General features: G+C 37.1%; 2 protein-coding genes across 2 annotated transcripts; one reads left to right on the forward strand and one right to left on the reverse strand.

Moving 5' to 3' along the window:
* The first annotated feature begins 4214 nt into the window (after positions 1-4214).
* On the forward strand, positions 4215-13099 carry LOC120348557 (phospholipase B1, membrane-associated-like). Its single transcript, XM_039418716.2, has 14 exons — positions 4215-4327; positions 4773-4834; positions 5698-5788; positions 6157-6215; positions 6791-6902; positions 7531-7642; positions 8377-8428; positions 8687-8833; positions 9723-9908; positions 10033-10137; positions 10568-10663; positions 11434-11496; positions 11920-12055; positions 12612-13099. The coding sequence occupies exons 1-14, from the start codon at positions 4258-4260 to the stop codon at positions 12728-12730; spliced, it is 1410 nt and encodes a 469-aa protein (XP_039274650.2). The 5' UTR covers positions 4215-4257; the 3' UTR covers positions 12731-13099.
* Positions 13100-13132: 33 nt separating this feature from the next.
* On the reverse strand, positions 13133-27519 carry LOC120348556 (uncharacterized). The gene is made up of 13 exons (XM_039418715.2): positions 27420-27519; positions 26841-26902; positions 25408-25562; positions 24518-24614; positions 23213-23313; positions 22570-22650; positions 21436-21549; positions 19524-19645; positions 17174-17602; positions 16624-16802; positions 15813-15946; positions 14925-15029; positions 13133-14631 (listed from the first exon to the last, which is right to left on the reverse strand). The coding sequence occupies exons 1-13, from the start codon at positions 27478-27480 to the stop codon at positions 14235-14237; spliced, it is 2037 nt and encodes a 678-aa protein (XP_039274649.2). The 5' UTR covers positions 27481-27519; the 3' UTR covers positions 13133-14234.
* Between the last annotated feature and the right edge of the window lie 73 nt (positions 27520-27592).

Raw genomic sequence — 27592 nt, forward strand, 5'->3', positions numbered from 1 at the left:
CTATCTTCTTAATCTTCGTCTTCGAAATGAATTGTACAATAAATTAAATTTAACGTGTATTTTGTGTTTATCTTGAAAGTGAACACCAATACAGGGAAATTAAAGGGAACACTGTGTTACATTTAATGCGGGAATATAGAGTAATCTATACAAAACAAGTGTTTTTTCCGTATAATTTAGATAAACTGGAGTCGCGCATAGACTTAACACAAATAGACCGAGATGTTTAATTAAGGAGATGTTTTTTAAGGTGTTTAGAAGACATTTTTCTAAACCCAAATATGTTAATGTCTTCAGAGCAGAACCGGGACAAATAGTAATTAGAGAGGCAGGGGCTTAGCCAGGGGGGTTGAGGGTCGAAACCCACTTTTTCACCCGCCGACTGTTACAGTCTAACTTGATAATCAGAAACTTCAGCGCCCCTTCTCCACTCTTTAAATGGTTGTGACGCCGAGAGCCAGACCATCAAAGAACTGATTCGTTTTTATGAATAATCTCATTAACGGAAAAGTACATAAAAGTGAATTTATGTATTGGGCAAAGGTATATTTTTGATTTAGCCATCTTGTCGGCATTTATAGCGGAAGTGGCAAATCGTTTTGGCTTGGAAAGCCCTCATCCGTGAGGTGATTCTTGTAATTTGTCTGGCGCAGCTTTATTTTTGAAAACAATGTCTTCAGTAGCATATGCTGCTCAAAAGAAAAATCATTGTTTTTACATGATTTTCGACACAGCATCAAGAAAATAATATTGCTGGCCACGTAAATATGTTATGCGGGCCGTACCGTGGACCACATGTTGCATATTTCTGTACCAGACCAACATCTTGTGAATACCTGTGAGGTTCTGAAGATGGTGTCTTAACACTACATATTTTACGTGTAACGGGAAAACAGTTTTCATTCTATATAGTTAAAGGGGAAAGAGAGACCTGAAATATGTGAAGGGTGGAACATATCGCGGCGGTGTGGCTCAACGGGCTAAGCGTTAGGAATACGCTCGCCACCGCACCTCTAATTACTCTGCGTGGGTTGGCAGGTTCGAATCCCATGTAGGGATGGTTATGTGCGAGAGGATTGCTGGACTCCTCGCCGTCGTTGCGTGGTTCACGTAACCGCTGGTCGGTTACGGCTTCCTCCACCACCAAGTCCATGCTTCCGAAAACAAAACAATATAACTAATCCCATACCCGACTTGGAATGGTAACCGGACGAGAGGCCGTGGTTCGCCATATGGATAAGCCGTCTTATCGGCTTTCCTCTCCCCCGGGATAAATACGTAAATCCTATCCTATCCTAAAATGATTTGGAACTATTACACTAGAGCAGGGCTACCCAACTGGCGGACCGCGGTCCGAATCCGGACCTTTCGACCATTCAATTTGAACCGCGTCTGCTTGTTTATTTTGGTAGCATAAGCATCGTTTGATAGTTTACATAGCTATACAGTTTGTCGTACCAATATGCGACATTTGTGTCTATATTTGCGAGTCATCATTTGACGTTCGTTAATTTAAAGAAAAAATATTCTGTAATGTCCGGACCCCAGCAATTTTGAGGTTTTCTAAACAGACCTTTCGGGGAAATAGTTGAGTAGTCCTGTACTGGGGCACATGTTATCGACCAGTGATCTGTGGCCGACTGCTGGCCACAGAAACATTTTCAGGTGGACTGCACACCTATTAAATATTGAAGAGTCATTGATTGATGAATTAGGTAATTTCGATTGAAGTAGAAATGAAGATGATGCTTTTTCTATTGAGTGGTAATTTACATTTAATATTTCATAGTGGAAGTATCTATCTTTGCGGAAAGAATTTTCGTTTTTCCCTTGCATGAGAAAGTTATTGGGCCACAGAATTTTTGTGCAACAAAAGTGGGCCACGAAAGAAGAAAGTTCGAGATCCATTTTACTATAATTTAGTACAGTATTCTAGTAACTAGTAGGCTATCGCCATTTGAACAACTGTGAAATTGTAGTAAAAATACCGCGCGGACCAGGCAGCAGACAATGCGCCAGCTAATTCTGTTTGAACTCTCTCTCGTCCCCAAATAGCGTGACACAGCGTTCTCGAATGACATAATTCCCATTAAACAAGCATTTTACGATGCATTAACAATGTTTGTTTTGTGTAACATACAGCATTCTTGTGGTTTTATGGCATCACAATGCAATATGATTTATGATCTCATAATGCCTTTAAAGTTGCCTATGACAAAAGAGTCTGCCCAGCACAAGATTAATTATTTATCTGTATTCTTTGGCTTGGCCAACGATAAATTGATTCTATTTTATAAATCTTAAATAATTTTTATAGCGATGATACTAAAGCATTTTCTTTTTAAAAAAATGTGTGAATAAATCTGCATTTTGAAAAGATCATTCGAAATTTAGGGATTTTGTTTAAAATTACCCAGGTCGTAATAGAAACAAATCCTCTTCTGGGCGATGTTCCAAGTGTTTCGCCTAACGCTATTTCTATCGCAGTAATGTATTCATACGAGATCCAGAAGTTGGTTAACAGTTATCAAAATATAAAAAAAGATATAAATCTTATATTTGGACAAGCTTACACGGTAGTAATTGCTTGCTACTCTTAGGAAAGGGTTCTTAAAAAAGAATGCAGAATGACAAAATAAAGAGTTCGTTTTTTTTTGCTAAATGCACTTTAGGTATAGGCCGTAATTATTTAATTAAATTAATTAAATTCAGAATTTAATCAAATCAGAATTATTCCGAATTGCGGATGGGAAAATTAAAAAACAAAAAATAGCACAATTAGGAAGAATAAGGGGAAAAAATGGGGGCAGTTACGCGGAATAATCTCTAACACGCAGAAATACTATATATGTATAGATGGGCCCCAGTCCTGACCTATTATCGGTGAATATCATGGGATAAACAGCGAAAGTTAGTGAATAACGAAGCATTCTAGGCGTTTATTATGTTTCCTTGTTTTTATGGTCATGGAGTTTTATGGTTATGGATCTAAAAATCAAGAGACGACCTGACCAGACATATTTTTCACACAGGATTAAAAAAATATTAGAACATGCATATTGATGGGATTTTGCCATTATAATATCGACTTATAATAACTAATTGGGAAACAAAAATACTGGAAATGAAAAGACATCTTCCTCGATTGAATTCACTTTAAGGATGAGGGGATATCGAGAAATCTCAACGTCCCCTCAGTCGAACTTAGTAAGGGAGGGAGAGAGAGAGAGAAAGGGGAGATGTCACCGACCTGAACCAATAAAATCTTTTAAATATGATTATAAAAAATAATTATAACATATGTATATATATATCAATGGGACTCGTTCTGGCCACTATCACCTAATAATAAGTAAAATGAGAGAAATATCATGGGGTAAGAGAGAGGTCACGCGCCCGACCGAACATAACCTTTCAGAATGGCATCGTCATGTTCGCGTGGTAAAATATAACAAAAGGAAAACTAATATTTGTTTTTCTCGGATTTCTGTCAAACGGCCTTGCGAGCCGTAATTTATCTTTGTAGTGTAACAATTTATTGAAATTTGATGCTGTTACTCAATAATATGATGTACAGCGTGTTCATGTAGTCATGTAATAGATAAAAGAACTTCAATGGGTACTCCTGTATTATGTGAACCAAGATGGCGGACACCGGAACGTAGTATGTGTACCACGTTAGGGTTAGGCCATAATTTCAGGTACAAATACTATGGGAGTCACTTGGCTAGTTCATAGAACTAAAATACGAAAAATTGGAATATATTTATAGCCTGACCCTAACCTGGTACACATATTACGTTCCGGTGTTCGCCATCTTGATTCGTATACTACAGGAATTCCCATTTGATGTGTTTATTGTAACTAATGTTGGGAATTTTAAGATAATTTAAATGGAGTCGACTAGATATCTTCGTACCGCAGGTGTAAATAATATCGTTTTCAAACCACTATATGTTCGTCACGTATCCTGAAAGTAATAAATGAGGCAGCCATTAATGAACGGGAAAGTTTTGCCAGAAGGGTCGCCAGAGGAGGGGAGGCGCGAGTGAGGGTCGGACATCCCCCTCCCCCGATGTGAAATGTAAACAAAAAAGCGTTTTCTGTATCATATATAGCAATTCGTTTTTTTAGCTGACGCTTTCAGAAAACGCACTATGTGCGAACACCAGAAAACAGCAAATACATTAATATCAAATTTCCATTTTTTTCTCAGAAAATTTAATATTAATACCAGATAGCCATTAGATTTTAAAGATGAAATACTTGATTGTATCCGTATGCTTCTTTGTTGCTGTTGCAGAACTCGTCTTCGGGACTGGATCAGGTAAGAGCAGCTTTAGGAATGAAATTTAATCACTATGACTGGTTTTTAGAGCAGAGTTCCTTTATTTGGGGTTGGTGGACTTCTAGGGCTCATGGGTAGAAAAGCAGAAGTTTAATTGTACGAAAATGAGGAAAGGGGTTCCATGGAAAAATTTCCAAAAGAACTTGAATATTAGTATAGTTATGTATAGCATATTTTGTGCTCCATGAGAAACCTGGGGGCTCTGCGAGCTATTCGTTTACTTCTTAAAATACTGACTTGACTAATTTTGTCTAACTGTTCAAAGAAGCAATAATGGTATTCATTTTAAATTTGAATAATAACGGGTAACGCAGGCTCAGAATAAAATAGATAGCGACATAATGTAAAAAAAAAATTTAAATTGACTAAATTAAGTTTAATTAATATTCAGTATATTGTGATATCACATTTGTAACTCTCACAGGTGCTAAAGAATTATGGCAAAAGCAAATGCAAACGTTGGACGAATTAATCGCGAATAACAAAGTAAGTTTTAATGCATGTTGTCATTTTATTGTCGGAGTGAAACACTCCTCGTCAATAGCGACTGAGAAAATGAAACAAAACGTAATCTATTTCCCAATGGCAATTATACGTGAGCTAAGCTTGTATGGTCCGCGGTCTGCTACAGACAATTCATTGCGAATTAGTTTCTGTTCAAGCAGTCGCTGCTAGACAAGAATCTACTATATCATCTTTATATATTATCTATAATATTTCCGGATCGCCACCATCCACCCTAGTTCATTACACTTTGGGTGAGGTGAAGGGCAAGAATTACAACTAAATAGTTTTACCTTCAATTCCAGCAAATCAAACGCAGAAAGGTATAAGTTGTTTTCATGACAATGTGCAATAAATTAAAATGGTGTTGTTCTGCTAGGTTGTGTACTTATTTTATATCTGGCTTTTTAGAATGAGATAGAATTTATATATTTATCCCGGCAGAGAGGAAAGCCGATAACACGACAAGCCGATAATACTTGCCAGGTATTTGTTTTCGACAGCATATATTTGGATGATATCTGGCTATTTCGAATAGCACCAAGTACTGATTCACGATTCAGTGTATTGTATTGCACACACGACGCTCGACGAACATAGAAATTTCTGGCCAACTTAAGGATGACCTTTTATCCTAACTGATAGATAGTTGTCACATATTACAACAGGCGTTGTTTTTTCTTCCAAAAAGGTGTATTTTCAAATACCAGAAATCGCTTGTACTGGGCCTTGTTCGAAGGGATGAAAAAAAATCTAAAAATAAATAAATGGCCTAATCAAGCGTTGTTAAGCGTTCTGTCTTGGTATTATGAAAACGACCAGGTTTTACTTTGCTTTTATTACAGATTGAAGCACGGGATTCACCGAACACTAGAAAAATTGGTTTACCGTTTTTTGACATTGCTTTTGAAGATGAAATTCCGGTCGATAAAACAGGTACGTGATGTTAGGCGTTGTCTAAAGATAGCAGTGGAGGTGCCCGGAACTATCGTCTTAGGCCGCTTGACCGCAATGATAAAAATTAAATATATTCAATATCACATTCTGCAGAATATGGCCCTGGTATATACCGAATCTTTGTCGCATGAATTCCCTCAAATTTTGGATCAGAAACTATACCAAGTACAGGGTCTATATCTGGTACGTTCTTAAATACCAGTGATCCTCTAGGACCAGCATTGGTAATAATATATATGTATTCAAATTCGCTCGTGGGTAGAAACATAGGCGGCCCTAATTTCCCTGGAATAAACAAGACTGACCTACAGACCTGCAACTTACCAACTTACGTTTACTTTTCACAGTCCACACACTTCGGCCACAGGACATCGACATAGTTGGAGCGATGGGCGATTCGATTACGGTAAGCCTGGTTTATATTTACTTTTATACATATTCCTATACACCGTGTTATGTCTTTCAATCTGAACAAGACAATTTGCAAGCGTTAGTGGTATTTACATACTTACCCCGGAGAGAGGAAAGTCGATAAAGTGGCTTACAAAGTTTGAGAACCACTGGTCTATCAAGTAATTAAAAAGTTCGCGATCATGATGTACCGGTAATTAGTAAACCCCATAAATCCATACGAATAATCTCATACTGTAATCGGAGTAATGATCCGCAAAACATAAAAATGCGCCATGGCAATTATTTTCCAAGGAAATTATTCCGAAGCAAGAATAAAATGAGATTTGTATATTGAGCTGAAGAGCCAACAAATATACCGTTGCCCTAACTCAGAAATAAAGGAGAATTATATCTGAATAAGTTGAATGAACGAACAACTACTCAAATGTCATGAGCTACAGAGAATATGGTCAAATATAGCGTCAAATTGCGTGTTGGTTACTACTGAGAGACGCGTATCACGATGTGCCAATGATCTCCTAAAAAAGGAAAAACTTTCCAATACTACCATTATTTTCACATTTCCAGGCAGCCAACGGTGCAGGGGCGGACACCGTCGCAGGATTGGCGATTGAATGGGTCGGGATATGTTACAGCATTGGAGGGGACGACTCACTGGAGCAGTCGATCACTTTGCCAAGTAAGAATTTTAAAAATGTAAAGTTTTGAAAGTGAAGGTATCCACTGAGACACTAACGATAAAGAATTTAATAAAATTGCAAAGGTAATTAATTTATCGATGCCATATATTGTTTTGGCCTTCACAGATGTATTGAATGAAACAAAAACAACAAACCTGGTTAAGATATATTGAGAACTGACTTCATAACAAAATCGAAATTGTAAAAGGACTTCATGCGCGCCCTCTATATTTGTTATATACAAGTTCTCAAAGTAAGACCCCAAACTCTTAAACAGTGTGCTGTTCCAAAGATTTTCACAAAAACGCAAAAGTCGGTTCGCAAGCCTTGTCCGAATGACAGATATTGAGTTATATGCGTAGGTCATATTTTCTGCCCCACCTCATCTCATAGCAATTCATGGCCATCGCATCGTCGATTTATATTAGGTATGAAGTTGCTTGATCATTCGTTTGAAGCGAACATAAAGAACTAAATCTATTGGTCAGTTTGCTAAATTCTTGGGGTTATCCTTGTAGTGGTGATTAGAGTTGGTATTATTTAAGGGCACACCTCCATATGGCATTCGGTACAATTCTTTGGCGGTAATTTCTTGGCCGTATATTTCATTATTGCTCACTTATTCAGATATATTGAAAAAATTCAATCCAAGACTCGACGGCTATTCTGTAGGCAACGGACCTTTGGTAAGAAAGTATCCGTATGGATTCAACGTCGCTATTCCTGGAGCAAGAGCGGAGTAAGTATACTTTTATGGCATATATATAACGAGCAAACAAGAGCAACAATCTTAACCCAGACACTGAACTGGTCCTCAAATTCGTTAGACGCAACATTCTATGAAAACTGAGTGCAAGTAACCGTGGCGCGTGGGACAATATTTGTCTATTATCGTAGTTAACCTAAAAACAATACAGGACTCATTCCCATAAAATGAATAAACTTAACACAGTTACTGGGGCACGTATGCATCGTCGCGTACGAGAAAGGGAACCATAGGCATAGCTGGAGGGCGGGAGTTTGAGGATAGGAACACCCCTTTGAAATGTAAAAAACAGCCTTTTGCTGTATCATACATTGCAATATTTCGTCAAGACACTTGAAAAACCACATTTCCGGCCGCCGGCTGTTACGGTCTGACCTGACAATAAAAATTCTAGACTCGTAACCATAAACCACCGTAACCACCGTAACCGAAACATAAGAACACACAATGCTATACACCCACTGATTCCAATCGATACCGTCCTATACACAGATAGGAACGAATGCAATGAAACAAATTGCCGCACGGCTATCACCATTGATTACAATATAAACAAAGTCGCAATAATGAGATGTAAACAAAACAGCGCCGAGTGCAATTAAAACCAGAGATTACGGCATCTCTCTCGGACCATTACAAATTTATAACGTTACATTCTGTTGTGATATGACCTCACATGCTGTAATATGACGTCATTTCTTTTTCAGCGACATGTTGGGACAAGCAGAAGTTCTGATAGATCTACTCAAGACAGATAACGTGAGTTTTTTTCATCATATTACTTGACTCTGCATAAATCTTGGATCATTCGTACAAAGCTCCCGCCAAACAAAAACCAACAAAAAGTATATTTAAACATAAATGCCTTAACTTACTCAATATCCAACAGATTTACTCAAGCACTAACTCATATTGTGCGCATAAAGCGTTATTTAATTTCCAATTGCATATACTGAAGCCTTATACATATATGGTAGTGTTTTTAGCGCGAACTCACACAGTTTGTTGTTCCAACAGAGATCAAATTACCACGATGACTGGAAGATGATCACTTTATTCATCGGTGGGAATGACCTCTGTGCAATTGGACGTGACCCGGAAGGGACGACCCCGGAAGTTTACGTTGCGGAGATCAAGAAAGCGTTGGACCTGCTGCATTCAGAGGTAAGAACTAGAGTCTCTCAAATCCGAGAGTTTTTATAATTAAATGGATATTGTTTAAATATAATTAAATAGTTTAATGCATGCGTATGCAACAGGCGGCCTGCGGGCCACAACTCGACCGGCCAAAGCATTTAGTGTGGCCCTAAATGAAATCCTAATCCGACAGTTTATTTTTTCACGTGGACAAAAATGCAATATGATAGTTGTTATTTTCGCTGCGTTAAATCTTTCGCCGTTTTATCCGGTGCATTTGTTACTGTAAGGCTGAGCAATAGTGGCATTTTATTATCCTTGCTTTCCCGCTAAATTTTTCGTATGGCACGGCTAAATGTCTCAGGTTGGGTATATGGCCCCATATATGTCTAATATATTTGTTTCACATTTTTAATTGGCATATTCGAAGATCCCTAAAACAATCATAAAATCAAATATAGAAACTATTGCACAGAGGTTCCTATATCCTCTGGAATGTTTCATTAGGGTTACGCCCCACCGAAAAGGTTGTAAGCCACTCGACTAGCAGAGTCCTAGTTGAACTTTTGTTTTTCTTTGCTTATATGGGAATCTGCGTCTAATTTTTTTTAATCGCGGGGGTACGGAAAAGTAACTGAAATTTGAAGGAAGTTTTACGGAAAACCGCATGCAAACTTCAAAATTGCACTTCGATTCAATTAAAAAACCCAGTATTTCGCAGATCAAATATTTTTTGCCGTTTTGTTTCAGGTGATACAAAAGGCAACCTTTACATTTAATTAGCATGTATTCTCTAAAATAGACAGTTTTGTTGCTTTTGTCGAACCAAACTCTCCCATTTTATGTTTTACAGGTGGTATAAAATACTAGAAATATCATATTTTTGCAATTTTTATTCACTAATCTTTTTTAACAGGTACCTCGCATGTTTGTGAACCTCGTCGACATATTAGACATCTACCTGCTACCGTACGTTGGATATGGCTACGGGAGCACACCTCAATGTCGGGCGTTGCAAAGTAGTTTCTGTGGTTATGTCGTCGATACCATGAACGATACCGTACAAAAGGATTATTTGAGGGGTATTAACAGACAATATCAAGTGAGTATATATATGTATTACTGATATTGAGAAATGTTGAAGGCCCTAGTGAACATATTGGCATTCGAGCATTGCTCTGTGGTATATTTATTGAGTAGTAAACACTAGTTATTTACCATTTCAGATGCAACTTCAAGCACTGATCGATTCTGGGATCTACGACACCAGAGATGACTTCACTGTTATTGTTCAGCCTTTCCTGAGAGACGCCGTTCTACCTTATACGGAGGTGGGTTCATATAATCACGGTAAAAACCTTGTGCTATTCCCTTAATCAGCTTTCCTTCGCCAATCTAATTTAAATTTCCGTGTACTTAGAAATGACAGGAAGTTTTTTTTTATTTTCTCTTAGTTCTATGTTTTGCCTGTTTCATTTTATTAAAAAAGAAAGAGTTTTGATCCGTATTGTTTAATGACTTCAGAAACCGACATTTTCAACAAATTCGATGCCTTCAGCAGAGCTATGGATCCGCAGTTTGGCAAATTTTCACTGATGTCGAATTTCGGGATAATCGGAGTCAAATTTTTTTGATCCGGATTCGACAGTCGGAGCCGTTTTTGAATCTATAGCCCTTATTCTTAGGCCTTACCTAACCGGTACTAATGTAAGCCATTCGTGCATTGCTCTTTTGCTTTGAATATGTATTTCATTATTACAGTACGGTGAAGTTGACGCGACTTACTTTGCGCCAGACTGCTTTCATTTCAGCGATATCGGACATGCTATGGGAGCCATCAATCTATGGAATAACATGGTAAGTGAGAGGTTACGAGTCTTGGCAATAATACCAAGGTTTCCATTCGACAGTTTGGAATCGAAAATTGAAGTAAAATTTTTCCGATCAAGAAATTAGTAACCGAGTCAAATTTGGCTGTTACCCGAAGTCGGAAGCTGGTGTTGGAGTTAAATTCCGTTTTACCTTTTATCCAAATTCGAAAACAAATTTGAGCCGACAAAGTCAAATTTGATTTTTAATCGTATTTGAAATATGTAGTAGTTGGATCCGGAGTCTTATTTGGAATCGGGTTCCACCTTGATTTTGACTCTAAGTTCAAGTGCAGTTTCTTTTATACCCCGAGTACTTATTCGGGGTCGGAGTCAATAATTGTCCATCCGGATTCCCTGATTCCATAGTCGAGTATCGAATGAATCGAGAATCGGATAGACAATAGACAATAAGTTTATTTCGTCGTGCAAGAAATCACAACACAAATTCGAAATGGGAAAGTAATTATGCGTTACAGTAACGGATTTCATTGCAATTGACTGAAAGTCGCGAAGAACCAGAGATGGTCATCATAAGTCTGCGACACCAAGATTAAAAACGAGTTAATAAAAATTGAAATGAATGAAAGCAATAAGCACAAAGAGAAACTTATTCAAAAATTAACCAACAAGATAGATATGAATCATCATATATGATTTGGAAGAGAATGTAAAAATAAAAGTCGGGGAAAATGCAGGATCCAGATTTTATTTCAAAAGCGCTCTCCTCAAAAAGTCTAACATTTATGTTTATTTCAGCTTGAACCCGTAGGTCAGAAAACTACAGTTTGGAGCATCACTGATTTGAAAGTTCCTACAAAGGTAAATGTTGCTAATGTTTTCATTTGTGCTTTATTGTTCAACAGTTCTTGAGTTAGAAGGGAATACAGTAATACGGGATTCTTTATTATAAAACCTTGAATACTTTTGTAAACCTTGATTGCGCGCACTCCATTAGACGAGTACAATTTAAAAAAAATGATGTAACTACTATTAGAAACGCTGTTTTAGCAGCCACTGACTAATGGCAATGTTTTGCGGGAATTTTTGTCGCTTCTCACATTTTAATTCACGAAGTATCCGACTTCCAATCTTTCTTTATATGACATTACTTTCTTTGTATATTTCGAAATTTTCCATACCAACCACGCTATGCATTTAAATTAATTGAAAAACGCGAGCTTTGCACGGAATAAACTTTTTTCTCCGTACATAAACTTTTGTTATTTTTTTGTTATATTTCAGGAGCACCCGTATATCTTCACATATAAGAACAGTGGACCGGCAATACCGACAACAACTAAAGCGCCCGAAGTAAACGCAACCTCTGTGCCGGTGTGGGTCATAGTACTTGCTGCGATATTGTTGGTAGTCTTAGCAGGTATGTGAATATTGCTCTTGCTTAAACGATCAAATCGGTTGTCCGTATGTAGGTTTTTTTTTAAATAAGTTTTTTTCGTCTGTTTTGTTTAAAATGGCTGTGTTATTTGATTTTTTTTGTCTTAGATAGAATAAAATTAAAACAAGAAAATTGAATAGACTGTGTTATTTGACTTTTTTGAGTTAGATAGATTAAAATTAAAACAAGAAAATTGAATAAAAACTTGCCAATTACTTCTTATTCGCAAAAAAAACTTCCAAATGCCACAAATATCGATGACCCCGCCTCCCTAGGCTGTAGCGCTATGCGTCCACAAGCGTGGTTGTCTGTCTCAATGTATGACAGCTTAATAGCCCTCTCAATTGCCCCGTTCACGTCGTTCATTTCGGACAACATCTTGTAAAGCAGACCCGAATATTTGAGAAGTTGGTATTTTGTAAGAATGCTTAAATTTCAATATAGGCCGAAGAGCCTGCTTATGAAAGTGCGTGTCAAGCCTTATCAAACCAAGCAAACCTAATTTATACTGAAACAATTTGTGTGAACTACATTTCAGGCGAAGCATTTATGCTGGTCTACCTCTTGAGAAAGAAGTCTTCGAAAGGAGAAAAAAGTCAGACTATGTCCGAAAAGGGAGGACATGTCAACGAAGGAGCATACGTTGAAAAAATGTAAAATTACAAAACTCTGACCGGGTACTGATAGAGAGGACGTTTAAATCATTATATGCAAAAAAAAACGTGAATCTCACACGCATTTCACTGTAATTGTCAGTTGTATAATTGATCGAGGCTATTGCAAATAATGACACCGCGTCTTCTTCAGACAATAAATAATTTTCTTTTCAAGAATTCAGTTTTGGGGAATCAAATACATCATAGCTGTTTTTCCAATTGCTTTGATCCAAATTGTTCCCGACAATCGTAAAAACTGACACATTTTCAATATCCGCATCACCTTCCCCTCTCCAATCATTACATTTACCACTCAGTAATAAATCACGTATATACGATTTTGTTCATGTACTTTTCAATAAAATAAAAGCAAATGTGCAAGATTTTGATTGGATGAAATTGGAATGCGATAACAAGCACCAAGGCTATAAATTATATTATTTAGGAATTAGGGCACCGCTATCCGGGCAAAGGTTTAGCCGGAGTAAGAGCAGTACTTCCAAATTACTCATATTTTATCTCAAGTTGGGAGTAGGACTTGAAATTTTTGTAATCTTGAAATTTGGAGATGCACTCGGAATGCGGACGATTTTGGGTCTCTAACTTGTATTATATTGACTCATATCTGTATTTACAGTGCTCAAAATCAAACTCGAATTAGCTATTGTACTTTAAATTTGTACTTTTCGTAGTTTGGAAAGTTACCCGGACCATAATACTTCACAGCTTTTCATCTTAGGGGGATATTTCAAAATTTAGGAGGTGATAGATATTTTGCTATTAGGGGTGAAACTATAGGTTAGTTATAGAAATGTGTTATGTATGCGCTTACGTATGCGCCACTTTCTGGACGCTCAATTACAATTATATTCAAATTAGGAGTTGATGTCACACCTCAAAATTAGATGAAGGGGGGATTTGTAGTTTCAAGGGATTTTAGTTTTAGGTCATCCTTCTATAGGTGGAGTAATCACTGACACGGACTTTCTAAAAGCTAGTGTTTAGGTTGTCGGGTTTGAATTCTGATTCAAATTTTGGTCTACTTGGAATTACGTCACATCGCAACTAGAATTTTACCTAGTAGGGAGAGAAAGTTCAAAAAACGTATCAAACCACCAAAAACACGTTAACACCTGCAAAATCGTTGGACGTTTAAAAACTGTCTAACTCTAAAACCACCAAAAAACACGCTGACGATTTTCAGAATGACTCGGCGTTGGGACAAATGAAACATTTTACCGACAAGTCCGCTCCGCAAACTATATATTTATATTTCGATATTTCTTGAAAATTAAATTCAAAGAGATTATAGTTTTGAAGTTTTTTTTATGGAGAAAGGTTTATATGTTGCTTAAAATTCACAATTTGATAAAAAAAACATTATTCCATTTATATTGACAGAAAAGCCGATTTTAATTCGAGTTGTAGCTGTGATAACTAGTCATTACGGCTTTTTATAGAAAAGTGATATAAAATGGGTATCTAAAAACCTTTAGATAATAAAATCAGAATAAGAGCACAAGCGTATGCGTCATCAGTGAAATGGCAATTAACGTCATAAATGACCATGACGTCACGCTAAATGCGTCATCTTCTCCAGCTTGACCTTTTTCATGTTCTGCGTTACCTTCAGTTGGAACGATTGTTTCTTTAGTTACTGAATTTATAACAAATTTGGGTGACATCGTTTGTTTGTTTGGTAATTTGATGGCGTCATCATTGGTGGTGACTTCACTTTCATCCATTCCTCCATCGCTGATAGTAGTGCCACCGTATGCTTCATAATAATCACAGTCTCTTTCGTCGTCGCCATGAATACAATCGATGACGTCATCGCATACTTTTTGATCCCGAATGCATGTACTGTTCAGGCAAAAGTACATGTCGTGGGTCTCAAATTCACTGTAAAGAAATAAAAATGTCAAGGCAATAGGCAATAAATTGCATCTCAGATCAGGTTTTGGGTGGAATTTATCTACGATCTTTATCTCGTATATGGGGCCATTCCGCTTACAGTGTATTAGATAGCGATTTGAAATTTTAGATTATCAAAATACAGAAAGATTGAAAAGCTCGAAGATTTGAGAGTTGGCATATCGACATGTGACCGGAAGAAAAGCGTGGTTTGACAGTTAGGTATATTGTATTTTCTCACTCTGGGATAAATGAGAAAAAATCCTATGATCTGTACATACTTTATACTTGAAGCGCAGTCTATTTCATCGCTGCAATCTCCACAGTCATCAACATCGTCGCAAACTTGATCTTTCATGATGCATTTTTCATTCTCACACTCGAAGCTGGAACAAAGAATTATAAAATTGTCATTTCAGTGAACATTTTATCCTCAAACCAACATTTTGCAAAGTTTAACAGATATAATTTATCTAAAATATCGCGTCTCGTAGGATTCGGTGGAAATAATAATAGTAAGAGCCTATTTATTGCCTCATTCATCTCTAAGAACTGAAAATTTGAAATCGATTGGTACATAAGTTGTGGAGAGATGCGATTTGTATAACAAACGAATAATACAAACAAAAACACTTTAAACGACAGATCAGTACGTTCGAAGTATGTGAACCAAGATGGCGGACACCGGAACGTATTATGTGTACCAGGTCAGGCCAATTCATCCTTATTTTACTTCTATTACGAGTTCGGGGATTAGTCAAGTGACTCCCGTAGTATTTGTACTTACAATTATGGCCGCACCCTAACCTGGTACACATACTACGTTTTGGTGTCCGCCATCTTGGTTCACATACTTCGGGAGTACCGACAGATCTACAGTGGAAGGACAGTGGGTTCCCAAACTCATTCGTTAAATTCCTTCCTACCCATATTTTCGAACTTCCAATCTTTAGAGCATCGATGCAGTGTTATGCGCAAGACGCACTCCCGTTTTTGTGCAGCTTAAGTAGCCTATGATGTGTTCATGAATAAGTAATATAGTAAAAATAAAAAACTAATGAATATTAGTGATGCTACAGAGCACAATTGCTCCGCCGAAGCGCGGGGTAATCTCTCCTGGTTAGGAAACGTTGCGTTGAGTTAATTACTGAGATAGATTTAGCACAAACCTATCCGCACAGTAGCATTCGTCGCTTCGAAATCCATCATTGCAATCGTCTTTGCCATCACAGAGAAACTCTTGCGCCACCATGCGTCCGTTTCGACATTTGAAATCTTCGGAACATTCGGGAGCACCGGGGGCCTTGAAAGCCAAAAGTGTATTTTGATATGAGTTTGACGTATTTAAACAAGTGAGGAATTCTTAAATAAATGGACACGGAAGTTTAATGACTAACAATGCCAAATATAAGGAAGCCCCTTACTAAACGTGAGATATCAGTGGTACATGTCATTGTTCGGAACGAAAGGTGAAATGAGCATCTTTTTTAACAATAATATGGTCATTGTAACGTCAGTCGAATTGCGGCATAATGTTGAAATGAGCATCTTTTTTAACAATAATATGGTCATTGTAACGTCAGTCGAATTGCGGCATAATGTTAAAAAGTTGTATCGAAGATGTGATTAGCAATATTAGGGGTAAAATGTTGTCTCCCGTTCAACCTTAGGAAAATTACAAAAGAAATAATCATCTAAAACTTTGAAATTCTTTTAACAATAGCAATTCCAACAATAGAAATTTACAATATTCGCCAGGAAACCAGGCGACAAAGTGCCTGTCTTTCGCCTCGCGTTGTTGCACATTCCGCATATGACCTGGGGTAGAACAATCACTGTAGTTTTTTGTGGAGTCAGTTGGGTCATGGACATTAAAGTGCATTAACTGTACCGTCGTGAAATATTATTGGATTGGAAAAAAAAATTTATGAATTCATAAATTAAATATGGCGTCATTAAATAATGACATCATCTGATTACCTCATCAGAATTATCGCCACAGTCATCGTATCCATCACAGATTGAAGTATTATCTACGCATTTCTTTGTGACGTCACAGATGAAAGTTCCCGCGCAACCGCACTCGTCAGAGCGGAACCCATCATTACAATCGTCTCCTCCGTCACAGAGTAGGTCGGACACAATACATCTAGTATGACCTGAGAGAGATAGGAGAAAATTTTATATTAAAAGGCATATTTTTAGTGGCATTTATTGATAGCAGTGGTACCAAGAGGGTCGCTAGTTTGCGGAGTCGGAGCAGAAGTCATATACATGTATTCCCCGGAGTCAACATTTTGTTCTTCCCGGGTTAGGAGCTGAACCAGCTTATGAACATCAGAGTCACGAACCGTAGTTTGCTTATTCATGGTCAGGGATTGCGAGACATGTGGAACTTTACTCGGACTTATGACAAATACGCGTCACCGGGTTCATTTTAGTTTTTCCTTTCTCGACAGGCAAGTATGTTTCGATGTGCCAAAGCGTCTCAGATCGTTACATTTTCAATTAATTTAAAAATTCACTATACCTTGATATTCTTTGCATTTAAATGTGTCGTCACAATCACACTCATCGCTTCTATATCCATCCATACAATCATCTATTCCGTTACATAATAATGACGTCATAATTATTTTCCCGCCAACGCAAGAAAAATTCGAATACTTTGATGTTGTGATATCGCTCTCAGGGATATCGGTCGATACATCAAAAATTGCCCCAAAGTCAGTAGTTACTTCAGGCAATGCTTTTATTGTCGTTTGCTCAGCTTTTTTCCTTGTTTCTTCCGTGGGCATTACAATGGCTGGTTGGGTAGTATTTTGAAATACAATGTTGACGTTAGGTGTGACGTCATTAGTACTACCTTCCGTAACTTCTGCCCGTGTCGTCATGTAGTTGGTTGTCGGTGAAACGATTGTTTCGTCACTATTGTCTTTGCAATCGTCGATTCCGTTTCCTTCAAAACATGATAGATTTTGGATGTTGAATTATGAATAGTGGTGATCTTATCAAAAACAAGAGAGCGATGCTCAAATATATGGACACGAATACTAAAACGAAGAAGTATGGGTCTGCAATATGTCACAATAGACTACCTACAGGTACCGCAGTCTTCACGATTTCGTCTGACCACAAAACGCGAACGCGGAACCTCCACAAGGTTCGTGATTTTTGATGAAGTCATCACACACAAAAAACTAATCCCATATTGTTCACAGGAATTTTTGAATGTGATAGCCTTCTAGCCATGAATACAGTCTTCAACCGCTGGAAATTCCAAAGCAAATAGTCTAGCAGTTAGTGCGAAACAATATAAACAACAACAACAATATAATAACAAACCGATCCATATGTACATTTTGTGTTCAATTATTCAGACATTCAAGGGCATTCAAAATGAAAATATAGTCGATATATATAAGTATTGAAATATTGATTTTTTTGTGAATAGTAATTAGTTTGAATAATAATTTTAATTTAAAACGGTATCTTTTAGGCTAACATTGGGAAGCAACAAACAGGCGGAAGATATATATAGTAAATGCCCCACCTTCTAATTATCCTAAGTCTACACTTGAAAAACAGAATTAAGAAAACATTCAATCTTCTATAACAGGATAATACCGCATTTAGAAATTTTATGAACTTATTTGGGGCAAAATCGCTCCTGATAACGTGTTGATTATTTTTTTTAAACATTTTGACCTCTGCACCAGGGTTATGTCACGTGTCAGTTAATCACTGCTCCGAATTATGTCGTCATACACGCGCCAGACCAGGAGCCGCGCATGGTGTTTCGTGGCTTCACAGCCCTGACTGTGAATTTGCGTTCATGATCTGGTTTTTCATGATCAGTAGGCGGTAGGTCTTAGGTTGGATCTAGTTTAGTGGGATTAGACCTCAGCGTAAAACAGGAAACAATAAAATGGAAACTATACGAAGCATCAGCACTTGTCCGTTAGGGTGACATTATTCCGATGAGTGCCGGAAGATGAAATACAGTGAACACTCGTTTTCCACAGATAGCAGTCTATGTTGTATCTGATCTAGTACTGTGGAATTATACCTTTTACGTAACACGGTAAACAAGGGCCAAAATACAAGTGCCGGCACTCGCTGGTTAGTGTGGATTGGTTACACGCATGGATTACATACATGAGTGACGTTAGAAGGATTCCTGTTTCCGGAGGATTTGGGAACGTACTGACGAAGACCAGTTCAGGTTAGTCATTATTATCAATATATCTCTGTTACATTGTAACTAGGCGTGTTCATTATTACACGACCATACCCTTATTTGTACTCGTTTACGCATGTTTATATTGTACTGCCGTCTACACGGTAGAGCGGTAGGTAAGGCGAGAAGGCAGTTCGTGAAGACTCATTTTACAAAAATTAAGCCCGCCAAGTGCTGATATAACTATTTTTTGAGCGTTGGGTTGGAAGATAAGATACAATTTTATTGCAAGCTGATAACCTATATTCTACAGAGCTGATGCGGGGATTTTTGACCGAAATAACATAACCTAGTTTATCCCAATCTCGTATAAATAGAATATATAAAACCCAAAATAAGTATTGAGGTATACTGTTTGGTGACGAAGTGGTGTAGCTAAATTTCTTACTGAATTAAAATCATTTCAGCAAAATTTTAGCTTTTTGCACACTATTGTCGGGTTTGAATTATAGTGTCGCAGGTTCAGTCAAATATTGAATACTAAATGATATATATTTGATTTGACACATCTCCGTCATAAGTACTGGTATATTTATAAATCTTCTAGTGCACGAGTGTTGCTTGCGAGTTTTCTATCAATATTCTTTCAAATGAGGTGACGCTACTTTGAGCAGACTTCTGTATATAAGATAATAACTACCTGTTAGATTACGATTTATACACATGCCATTGTTACATAAGAATGTATGTTCACATCCACATTCGTCACTTGTGTCTTCACAATCATTCTTGCCATTACACAATTGGTTGTTCAAAACGCACCTGTGATGTGATAATATGCATGTTAGCCAAATGTTGTTATTTTTGGTTGCTAAATTATATGAACACGCTCGTCTTTGCTCAGTGCCTCAAAAATGTCGTGTCCCACTTGTCTTCTTTTCAGAAAACTCGTCCCAATTTGCTACACTTGCTTACTGTTATAAGTTGGGGTAGATATATATTGTGCGGCAAATTTTCAAATTAATCATATGAAATAGATTTTATGTTGTATTCTGGGTTATGATGAATATAATACAATTTGGACAAGTGTGAGACTGAGTGGGACAAATGGGACACGCAATTATTTACAACTTTAAGTTAACTTCGCCCGTGAATTTTATTTTCTCGGGTTCATGTATACTGTTTATTAATTTATTCTTTTCAGTATGATTGTCGCGATCTGTATTTCTCTTGCGTGGGTGAGTGGACATAAACGCTAATCACAGCGTTTGCTATGAACATTTCTCTAGATTTTGCCCATTTCCAATCTTTCGCCCTTGCATGTGTTTTTTATTCGTGTTCGGTGTTGTAGACAAGAGATCGAATAAAATTGTATTGTCGTGTATTGAATTTGTGAGACAACTTCTTTTGTAGCATCAACAGAATACGGATGTCGTTGCTCGATAACCAGTAATAGTGTCTCGCCTCCCATCACCCTGAACTTGTTACTTATCGATTTTAATAGGTAAGTATGTTGATAGGTATTTGTCTGTCTGTGTGTTTGTCTGTCTGTCTGTTAGATGCATGCGATATCTCACGAAAGCGAGATTGAATCTGTTCCAGATTTTGCATGTGCATTTATTATATGTTGAACCAGAAGCCTATTGATTTTGGATGATTAATGTCGTATAATAAGCGAGTTATTAATTAATTAGTGATAGGACACAAGGTGCCACTATGGAGTAAGAGCGCTGTTTTGGGGGATCCCCTAACTTTCGATCGATAAGTCTTCGGTCTCTGATCGATATTCTTGTTTTTGTATTGTTTATTTATTAGAGTGGAATTTAGTATGGTGGAAAAATAAATTATTGATTACTGACTCGGATTCGAATTCCATAAATGCATGTGCAAAAAGTTTTTCTGGATTCATTAGGGGTTTTTGGAAAATGCTGTTTAGTTACGCTCACTACTCTGAAAAGCGTCCAAAACGTGTTAGCCATTTAAATATTTAAATTTTTGACATTGTTTGGGGATCAGACCATGGAAGTGCATATTTCAAGTAGACGAAAGTTTGCGAAAAACTTGAAAATAAACTATCTTATATTTCGTTATTGCTCAGATTGTGGCCTTACTCTTTAAAGTTTAGTAAAATGTCGTCACAACTAACGCATAAATTAATACATATTTTTGTAATGTAATGTACACCATATATCAGTGGTTCCCAAACTTTTTTCATATCGTTACCCATAAATCGGATTATCATTAACTCAATTCCCCTTTTCATAAAAATACAGTAGTCATACCGTTATCACTTTTTCTTCAACCAAAAATGGCGATAACCCCAAGTCCCAACACTTTAAGATGCATACCTGCGCTAGCTCACATTTTAGTCTACAATCTATACGGCGAAGTATTGGTATCATGTCCCTACGAACCGCTTGACTAGGCTTATCTACTAAATGCGAGCATTGCATGCCCAGCTTTTACGCAGTCTAGTCAGGGTCGGGAATTACAACAGAAAATGTTAAAACAGTGAACGTCTGGAATTCCCCCTAAAGTGAGACAAATTAGTTTTTAGAGGGGAATTACCCTCAGTTTGGAAACCACTGCTCTATATCATGCTACTCCAATACCTTCCATTATTACAAGTGAAACTATCATGGCAAACGCATTCGTCCGAGGAATCTCCACAGTCGTCTCGACCATCGCATTTCTTGGAGGTTTCGACTCTGTTACCATTGTCACACCTAAACAAATGAATTAAATAAATTCAATTCCAGCTTATGCACAGTTTTATCCCTAGGTTTATTACTCCCACTAGCAACCTAGTTACTCGTATGGATATAAAACGTTAAGCAATTCTTATTAGCAAGACAATGTGGTGACATTTATTTGTAATGATATTTAGATTTCACTGTAGACTTCACGCTTCACGTTCATCAAATTTGAAAAAATAATAGAATATAGCAATTTTTCATCAATTCTTGTGCAGAACACCAAAAGGGAAAAATTATTTATAAGGCAGTGTAATGCCCCAAAGTAGGCCGTTTTACACTAAATTCTTTCAAGACTTATTTTTTCTCAATCCATGATTCGTATGTCTACAAGTACAAGATGTCGGCCCATAGACTAGATAAGCATCACTTGGCTGGGATAAAGTTTAGTGCGTTGCATTTAACTATATTTACACCGCAATATAAAGGTTTTCGGTCTGATTTCTATGACCTTACCCAGGATGCAATAAATTAGACAGACAATGCCGAAGATTGTCTCATTACTGGTTGATCCTTACGTATCAGTGGCCGCTTGCTATAGAGCCTTGTTAGAAGTGAAAGTGTCACAAGGCCCCAAATAAAATTGTTTTCTTGCGCTTCTTGTTCCCTATGCCTATGCCACGAAGACGTAATTAAATTCGCTCATATATTTTTTTAAAAAAACGTTCAGCCAAGGTAACTATTTTCCACTTGGGCTGTGAGAAAAACGAGTTTTTCATTAAACGATCGGAACTTCTGCTCATAACGCGAATCGCAAGCAGCCGGTCATAGGTCATACTATGTTGCTAAGGGTAGAGAAGCGTTTTTGCACCCTGGGCAGATAAATTACGTGCACAACGCCGAAACAGTAAGATTCCGATTTTTCCCTAAATAGTTAATCTTAATGTAGTTGTGGCCGCTTGTACATAGCCTTGTTTTGGGCTAATAAGTGACAATCCACCAGAAATTTGTTTACGCCCTGTTTACATGAAATACCAAGATTGTATTATTCACCTGAAACCATCGCAGGAGAGCTCGTCTGTGCCATCCCCGCAATCGTCGTTTTCATCGCAAATTTTGAACGAATCGATGCACCTAAAAAGTTATATGCATGTGAGATATTGTTGATGTGCCTTTCTTTGAGGCAAGCATAAATTGAAATGAAATTGAAGAATACCAAATGTAAGCATTGAATTTATAAACTGGTTACTTATTTGTATATTTCCAACTATAATTCCTTCTAGGAAAGCTAGGGTTGCTAATACAGGTTACAAACCATAAACGAAACTCACAAATTTGTTGGTTACTTCTACGAACAGAAATTAAAATTAGTTTAACACAACTTCTTTTTTCCTGTATGACCATTTCTAAAAGTTTTAGTAATTCAAGACACTTTGAAGTGCCAAGAAATCTGAGACTATAAATATTTGTAACGCAGAAAATACCGATTGAACCGAGTCTTTCCATGGCAGGTCAAGGTTAATACGATCGGAAAAACAACCACAAAATTTCAAATAACTGAAGTTATAGAGAGGCATAAAAACTTCTCCCAGTTCAATGTCTGAAAACTTTTTTTGAGGGACAAGTTTTTGTGTTTTTTTTATGTTAGGTCCAGTCCAGTATCAATATTCGTACATGGCATCGCTACAAAACTTACATGCCGTTTCCACACGTAAAAGAATTTGTGCAGTTGCATTCGTCTGAGTGGTATTTGTCATAACAGTCGTCCAACCCATCGCAGACAAGCTTCTGGGAAATCTGCAAAATAGTGGTAGATGATAGATTTATTCAAGAAAAAAAGTTTGTACATAGAAAGATTAGTCCCTAACTGATAAAGTGACTTATATTTATTGGTTTTCCGTGACGTTGGAAAAGGTATAAAACATGAGCCAATATCTACAGTAATTTGTGGATTCATGGTATGTTTTGGGTATAATGGCTATTAATATTCAATCGAATATTCCAAGTCTTTATAGAATGTTGGTTTAATTGAATGTTTTTGATTAGGATATATATAAAACGTAGGCATATGACTCCAGTATTCACAGAAAGTTGGAAAGTTTGTGTGTAAGGTTTTATAGCGAAAGATAACCCATCGTATATTTAATCGAAGGTTTTCAAGATCCGTGTATATCTAATAGAGCTAGTTGCGACCAGTTGCATTTGCAAAATGTTTTGGGTTTTAAAACCAATTCATCCAATTATAATCAGTATCCCAAATTCAGGTCATTTGCATGTATGTTGTTTCATTGAATATCAGCAATCAATTCATTCTTAAATCCTGTTCAAATTTAATTATTGTATGGAGCAGTGGTTTCCAAACCACGGCCCGCAAGTGAATTACGGCCCTCGTAACAATTTAATATGACCCGCCGAACTTGAGGGAAATAGTTTAACTTTAACACCTTATGTTTTTTTTTTTCTGAATACCGCAAAATGATACGCCATTATCACAGGTCAAGCACGTGCATATTCTTAACAATTCAATTATACCGGTATCTCAATTATACGTACAGATAACGGCCCCTTGCGAACACTCCCCTCTCCTGGCCCGCGAATATTCTTCCGCCCCCAATTTGGCCCCCGGTCAATCAACTTTGGGAACCACTGATACAGAGAGTTGAACTAAGTTGTAATAAATTGGGTAGGCATTGCTAAATCGAATGAAATGTCGCTGCTTACATGTCGGTACCTTCGTATGCAAAGCCTTGTTCAGTGTGATAAAGCATATATTTCATGTGAGTTGATTGTTGATAAGTGAACTGAATTTAAGTCGAAAGGACAAATTATTAGCTTGCATAGAGTGTCAACACAAAAAGTACAGAAAGATTGTGAATTTCCAATCTAGCAGACCGTTGTTTCTTTTAAAAGCCCTATTTTGATTAACAATACTAAGTAATATATAGACTTGTTAAAAGAATTACAAATAAAAACTCCCGGATAAAACAATATAAATTAATACCTTCACGCCATTTGAACATTGAAACATCGTACAATTCGCCTCCTCTTCGCTTTCATCTGATCCGTCTGCACAGTCGAAGAAACTGTCACAAACAAATCTAAAACAAAAACTTCAACTTTTAGCGAAATAATAAGCCCAATGTATTTTTAAAAAGAAACTATCCTTGGACCTCCTGAAGTATGCGCACCAAGATGGCGCACAACCTGAACTCAGGTTGTGTACCAGGTTAGGGTTCAGGTTATGCGACATCTTGGTGCGCATACTTCAGGAGCACCCTATCCTTTCTATGCGTCCAGGCGATGTAAGAATTCCGTGTGTTATAGTTTTGAATTAAACGATGAGCTTCTTAGAACTTTGTAAGCATATTTGTAGCGTTTGATACGTGTCTGCCGTGTCGGGCACAGCCGATTTGATTATTACAAAACTACACCGGAAATTATTCAAATGAATCGGTATTTAAAAATATTGTACAATTCGGAACCTTTGCGAAGTTATACGAGCAAAGTGGTAGTATTCTTTAAGGTGTTAAAATGTTTGAATATGAAATAAGATGGCGTCAAATATAAAACTGACGTCCTAATGCGTAAGTATGACTCCGTAATACCATTCGAGGTAGGTAAATTCTCACCATAACTCCCACCATCAAAACTCCAGTAGTGAATAAAATGACAGTTTCATACGACGCTTACTCACGACATCGCTCGGAAAAAGTTCCAGCAATGGCAACCACTAGTATGCAAGGAGCGACCATAAAATAACAGTAAAATTCCCGTTTTAGCATTGCTTATACAATTTATTACACCATGCAAGAGGCGGTGTGTATGGGTTTTGAGCACAAAATTTGTGATGCTATCGTAGTTAAGTAAGAAAGCTTTAACCATGACACTTGCCTGGAACTAATTTTTCTTCCGTCGTTGCAATTAAAAAATACGCAAGAATCCGATTCATCGCTTTGGTCAGCACAATCGATAATTTCATCACATTGTTGGGACTCCGGGATGCATTTCAGCCCATCGTGACAACGAAACTCGTACGATTTGCATTCCTGTAACAAATATTCAATAAATTTGGGAGAATATGAAAGACTGTTTTTGTATGTTAGTGTTTTAATTGACCTCTTCGTTCAATTTCACCAAGACCTATTCTGAGAATTCTGACCTATGTAAAAATTAAATTATTCCTATTCTGGCCGGTCATGAACCGGTAACTCCCGCCAAAAATCAAAATTACACATTTAATTTGGCAAAATTCAGGCTCGACCTAACCTGGGAAAAAGTGGGAAATAGCGGAAACAAAACATATGCGTTTAAAATAATTTAATAAATATAGAAAATTAATTAACCCGTTTACTGTAAGAGTGCCTATCAAACAAAGAAAGTTATGTCCAAAGGAATTTTCCAACAACTTCAGCAAAAATTCTTTTCTAAATAGCCGTTTTCTTAATTGTATTGACCTGAACTGCGCGGCCTGTACTGTCCCTCGCACCAATCGGCAATTATTGGTGCATAAGTCTATGTTTCAATGTAATGTATGTACGCGATTCAATAGCAGACAATTCAATTTAATGAGAAATTTGCTGCTATCATTCTTGATATCAAACTTGATATCAAACGTGTTGGTTCGCGTTTCCAATGAAGTTTCTGAGAGCGTTGACTTTCACACGAATTCTCTGATTGGTCTTGACACTGTCAAATTACGAAACGTGCGAGCTTCTCAGTCAGTTTAACTTTAACGAGGCAAATACTATGTCATCTCGAAGTCCTCCATTAGGATGTTTGCCGTTGTGGGATATATTAATTAAGGTATTATATTGAAATATATATTTGCCGACACGGTAGAAAGGTTGGCGCCGATCGGCAGCATAGCACCATTAATATATAGTCCCAGTGTCTCCTAGCACTCCAGTGATCGCCTGTAAGTTTGCTTAGAGATGAGTCACCTTTATTTCTGCGTGACTGCGAGTAACATTACTAAAATTTCCTCAAAAAACTTTAAACTACCCAAGTCCTAAACGGCCTATTTATTCATCGATGCGCACACATTGCCACACACAGTTCAATCATTTATTTAATATATCTGAAACTGAAGCTTACGTTCGACCATAAAGTAGTCGGTTCCATTGGAAAGTTAGATACAGTGTTAAATCACTTTTTTATTCACGTAGAAGTATTTGAGATATTAATAGGTCCTAATTGAGACATAACACGCGCTACAAATTCAATAGTGCGTATTGGCTTGGTTAGGACAGAAATGCTAGCGTCCACCGTATATAATTTTGAATTTAGTTTTAGACAATTTGTCGACGTTCCTATAGTATACCCACCAAGCTTGTCGCTCGTTCAGTCCTAATTCCGTGATTTTCTGTTTCGCAATTGACAAAAATCGCTGTAAAAAAAAACTAATTTTCATTCGGCATCAAAAATGATAAGAGAAGTAATATACAAAGTCGTGGTATATTTTAGTACGGATTCCTATGCTATTTGGGCACTAACAGAAACGCTGTTCAATCAGTGAGGTAGTTTGGTTATTCATAAAAAATTGATTTTCTATATATAGAGCTTAGACTTGGAACGTTTCCGCATGACTAAGAAAAATCGAACAAGAGCCAATAGTAGCACTATTCACTGTATACAGTATTAGAAGACTAAGAGTATAGATTGCTGGATGAAAGATAGTCGCTCAACATGAACTACTCAATTAATTAGCTATAGACTAGGAGTACCGCTTCATGATACTCCCCAACCCAGGCCATAAACCTTCGATTTGACAATAAATCAATTGGACTCTAGCTCTATGCTCCATTTCCGTAGTTATCCGTGAGTTTGTTTAACTTTTACTTTTGAGTTAGTACGCGTGAAGTTGCTTTAGGAAAATTTATTGAAAATCAGTAATTTGAACTTACCATAAAGCAGAACAATGATTAACGATGTAGAAATATAGCTATTCCCTAGATTCAACATCATTTTTTTATTGATACCTATATACTATTATTAGTTTGAAAATAAAAACAAATAAAAATTTGGACTTGAGGGCAATAAAGACCTTATAATAAATTTCTTCTCGTAGATAAGGTTT

Source organism: Styela clava, chromosome 1 (assembly GCF_964204865.1).
Source record: "Styela clava chromosome 1, kaStyClav1.hap1.2, whole genome shotgun sequence".
NCBI lineage: Eukaryota > Metazoa > Chordata > Ascidiacea > Stolidobranchia > Styelidae > Styela > Styela clava.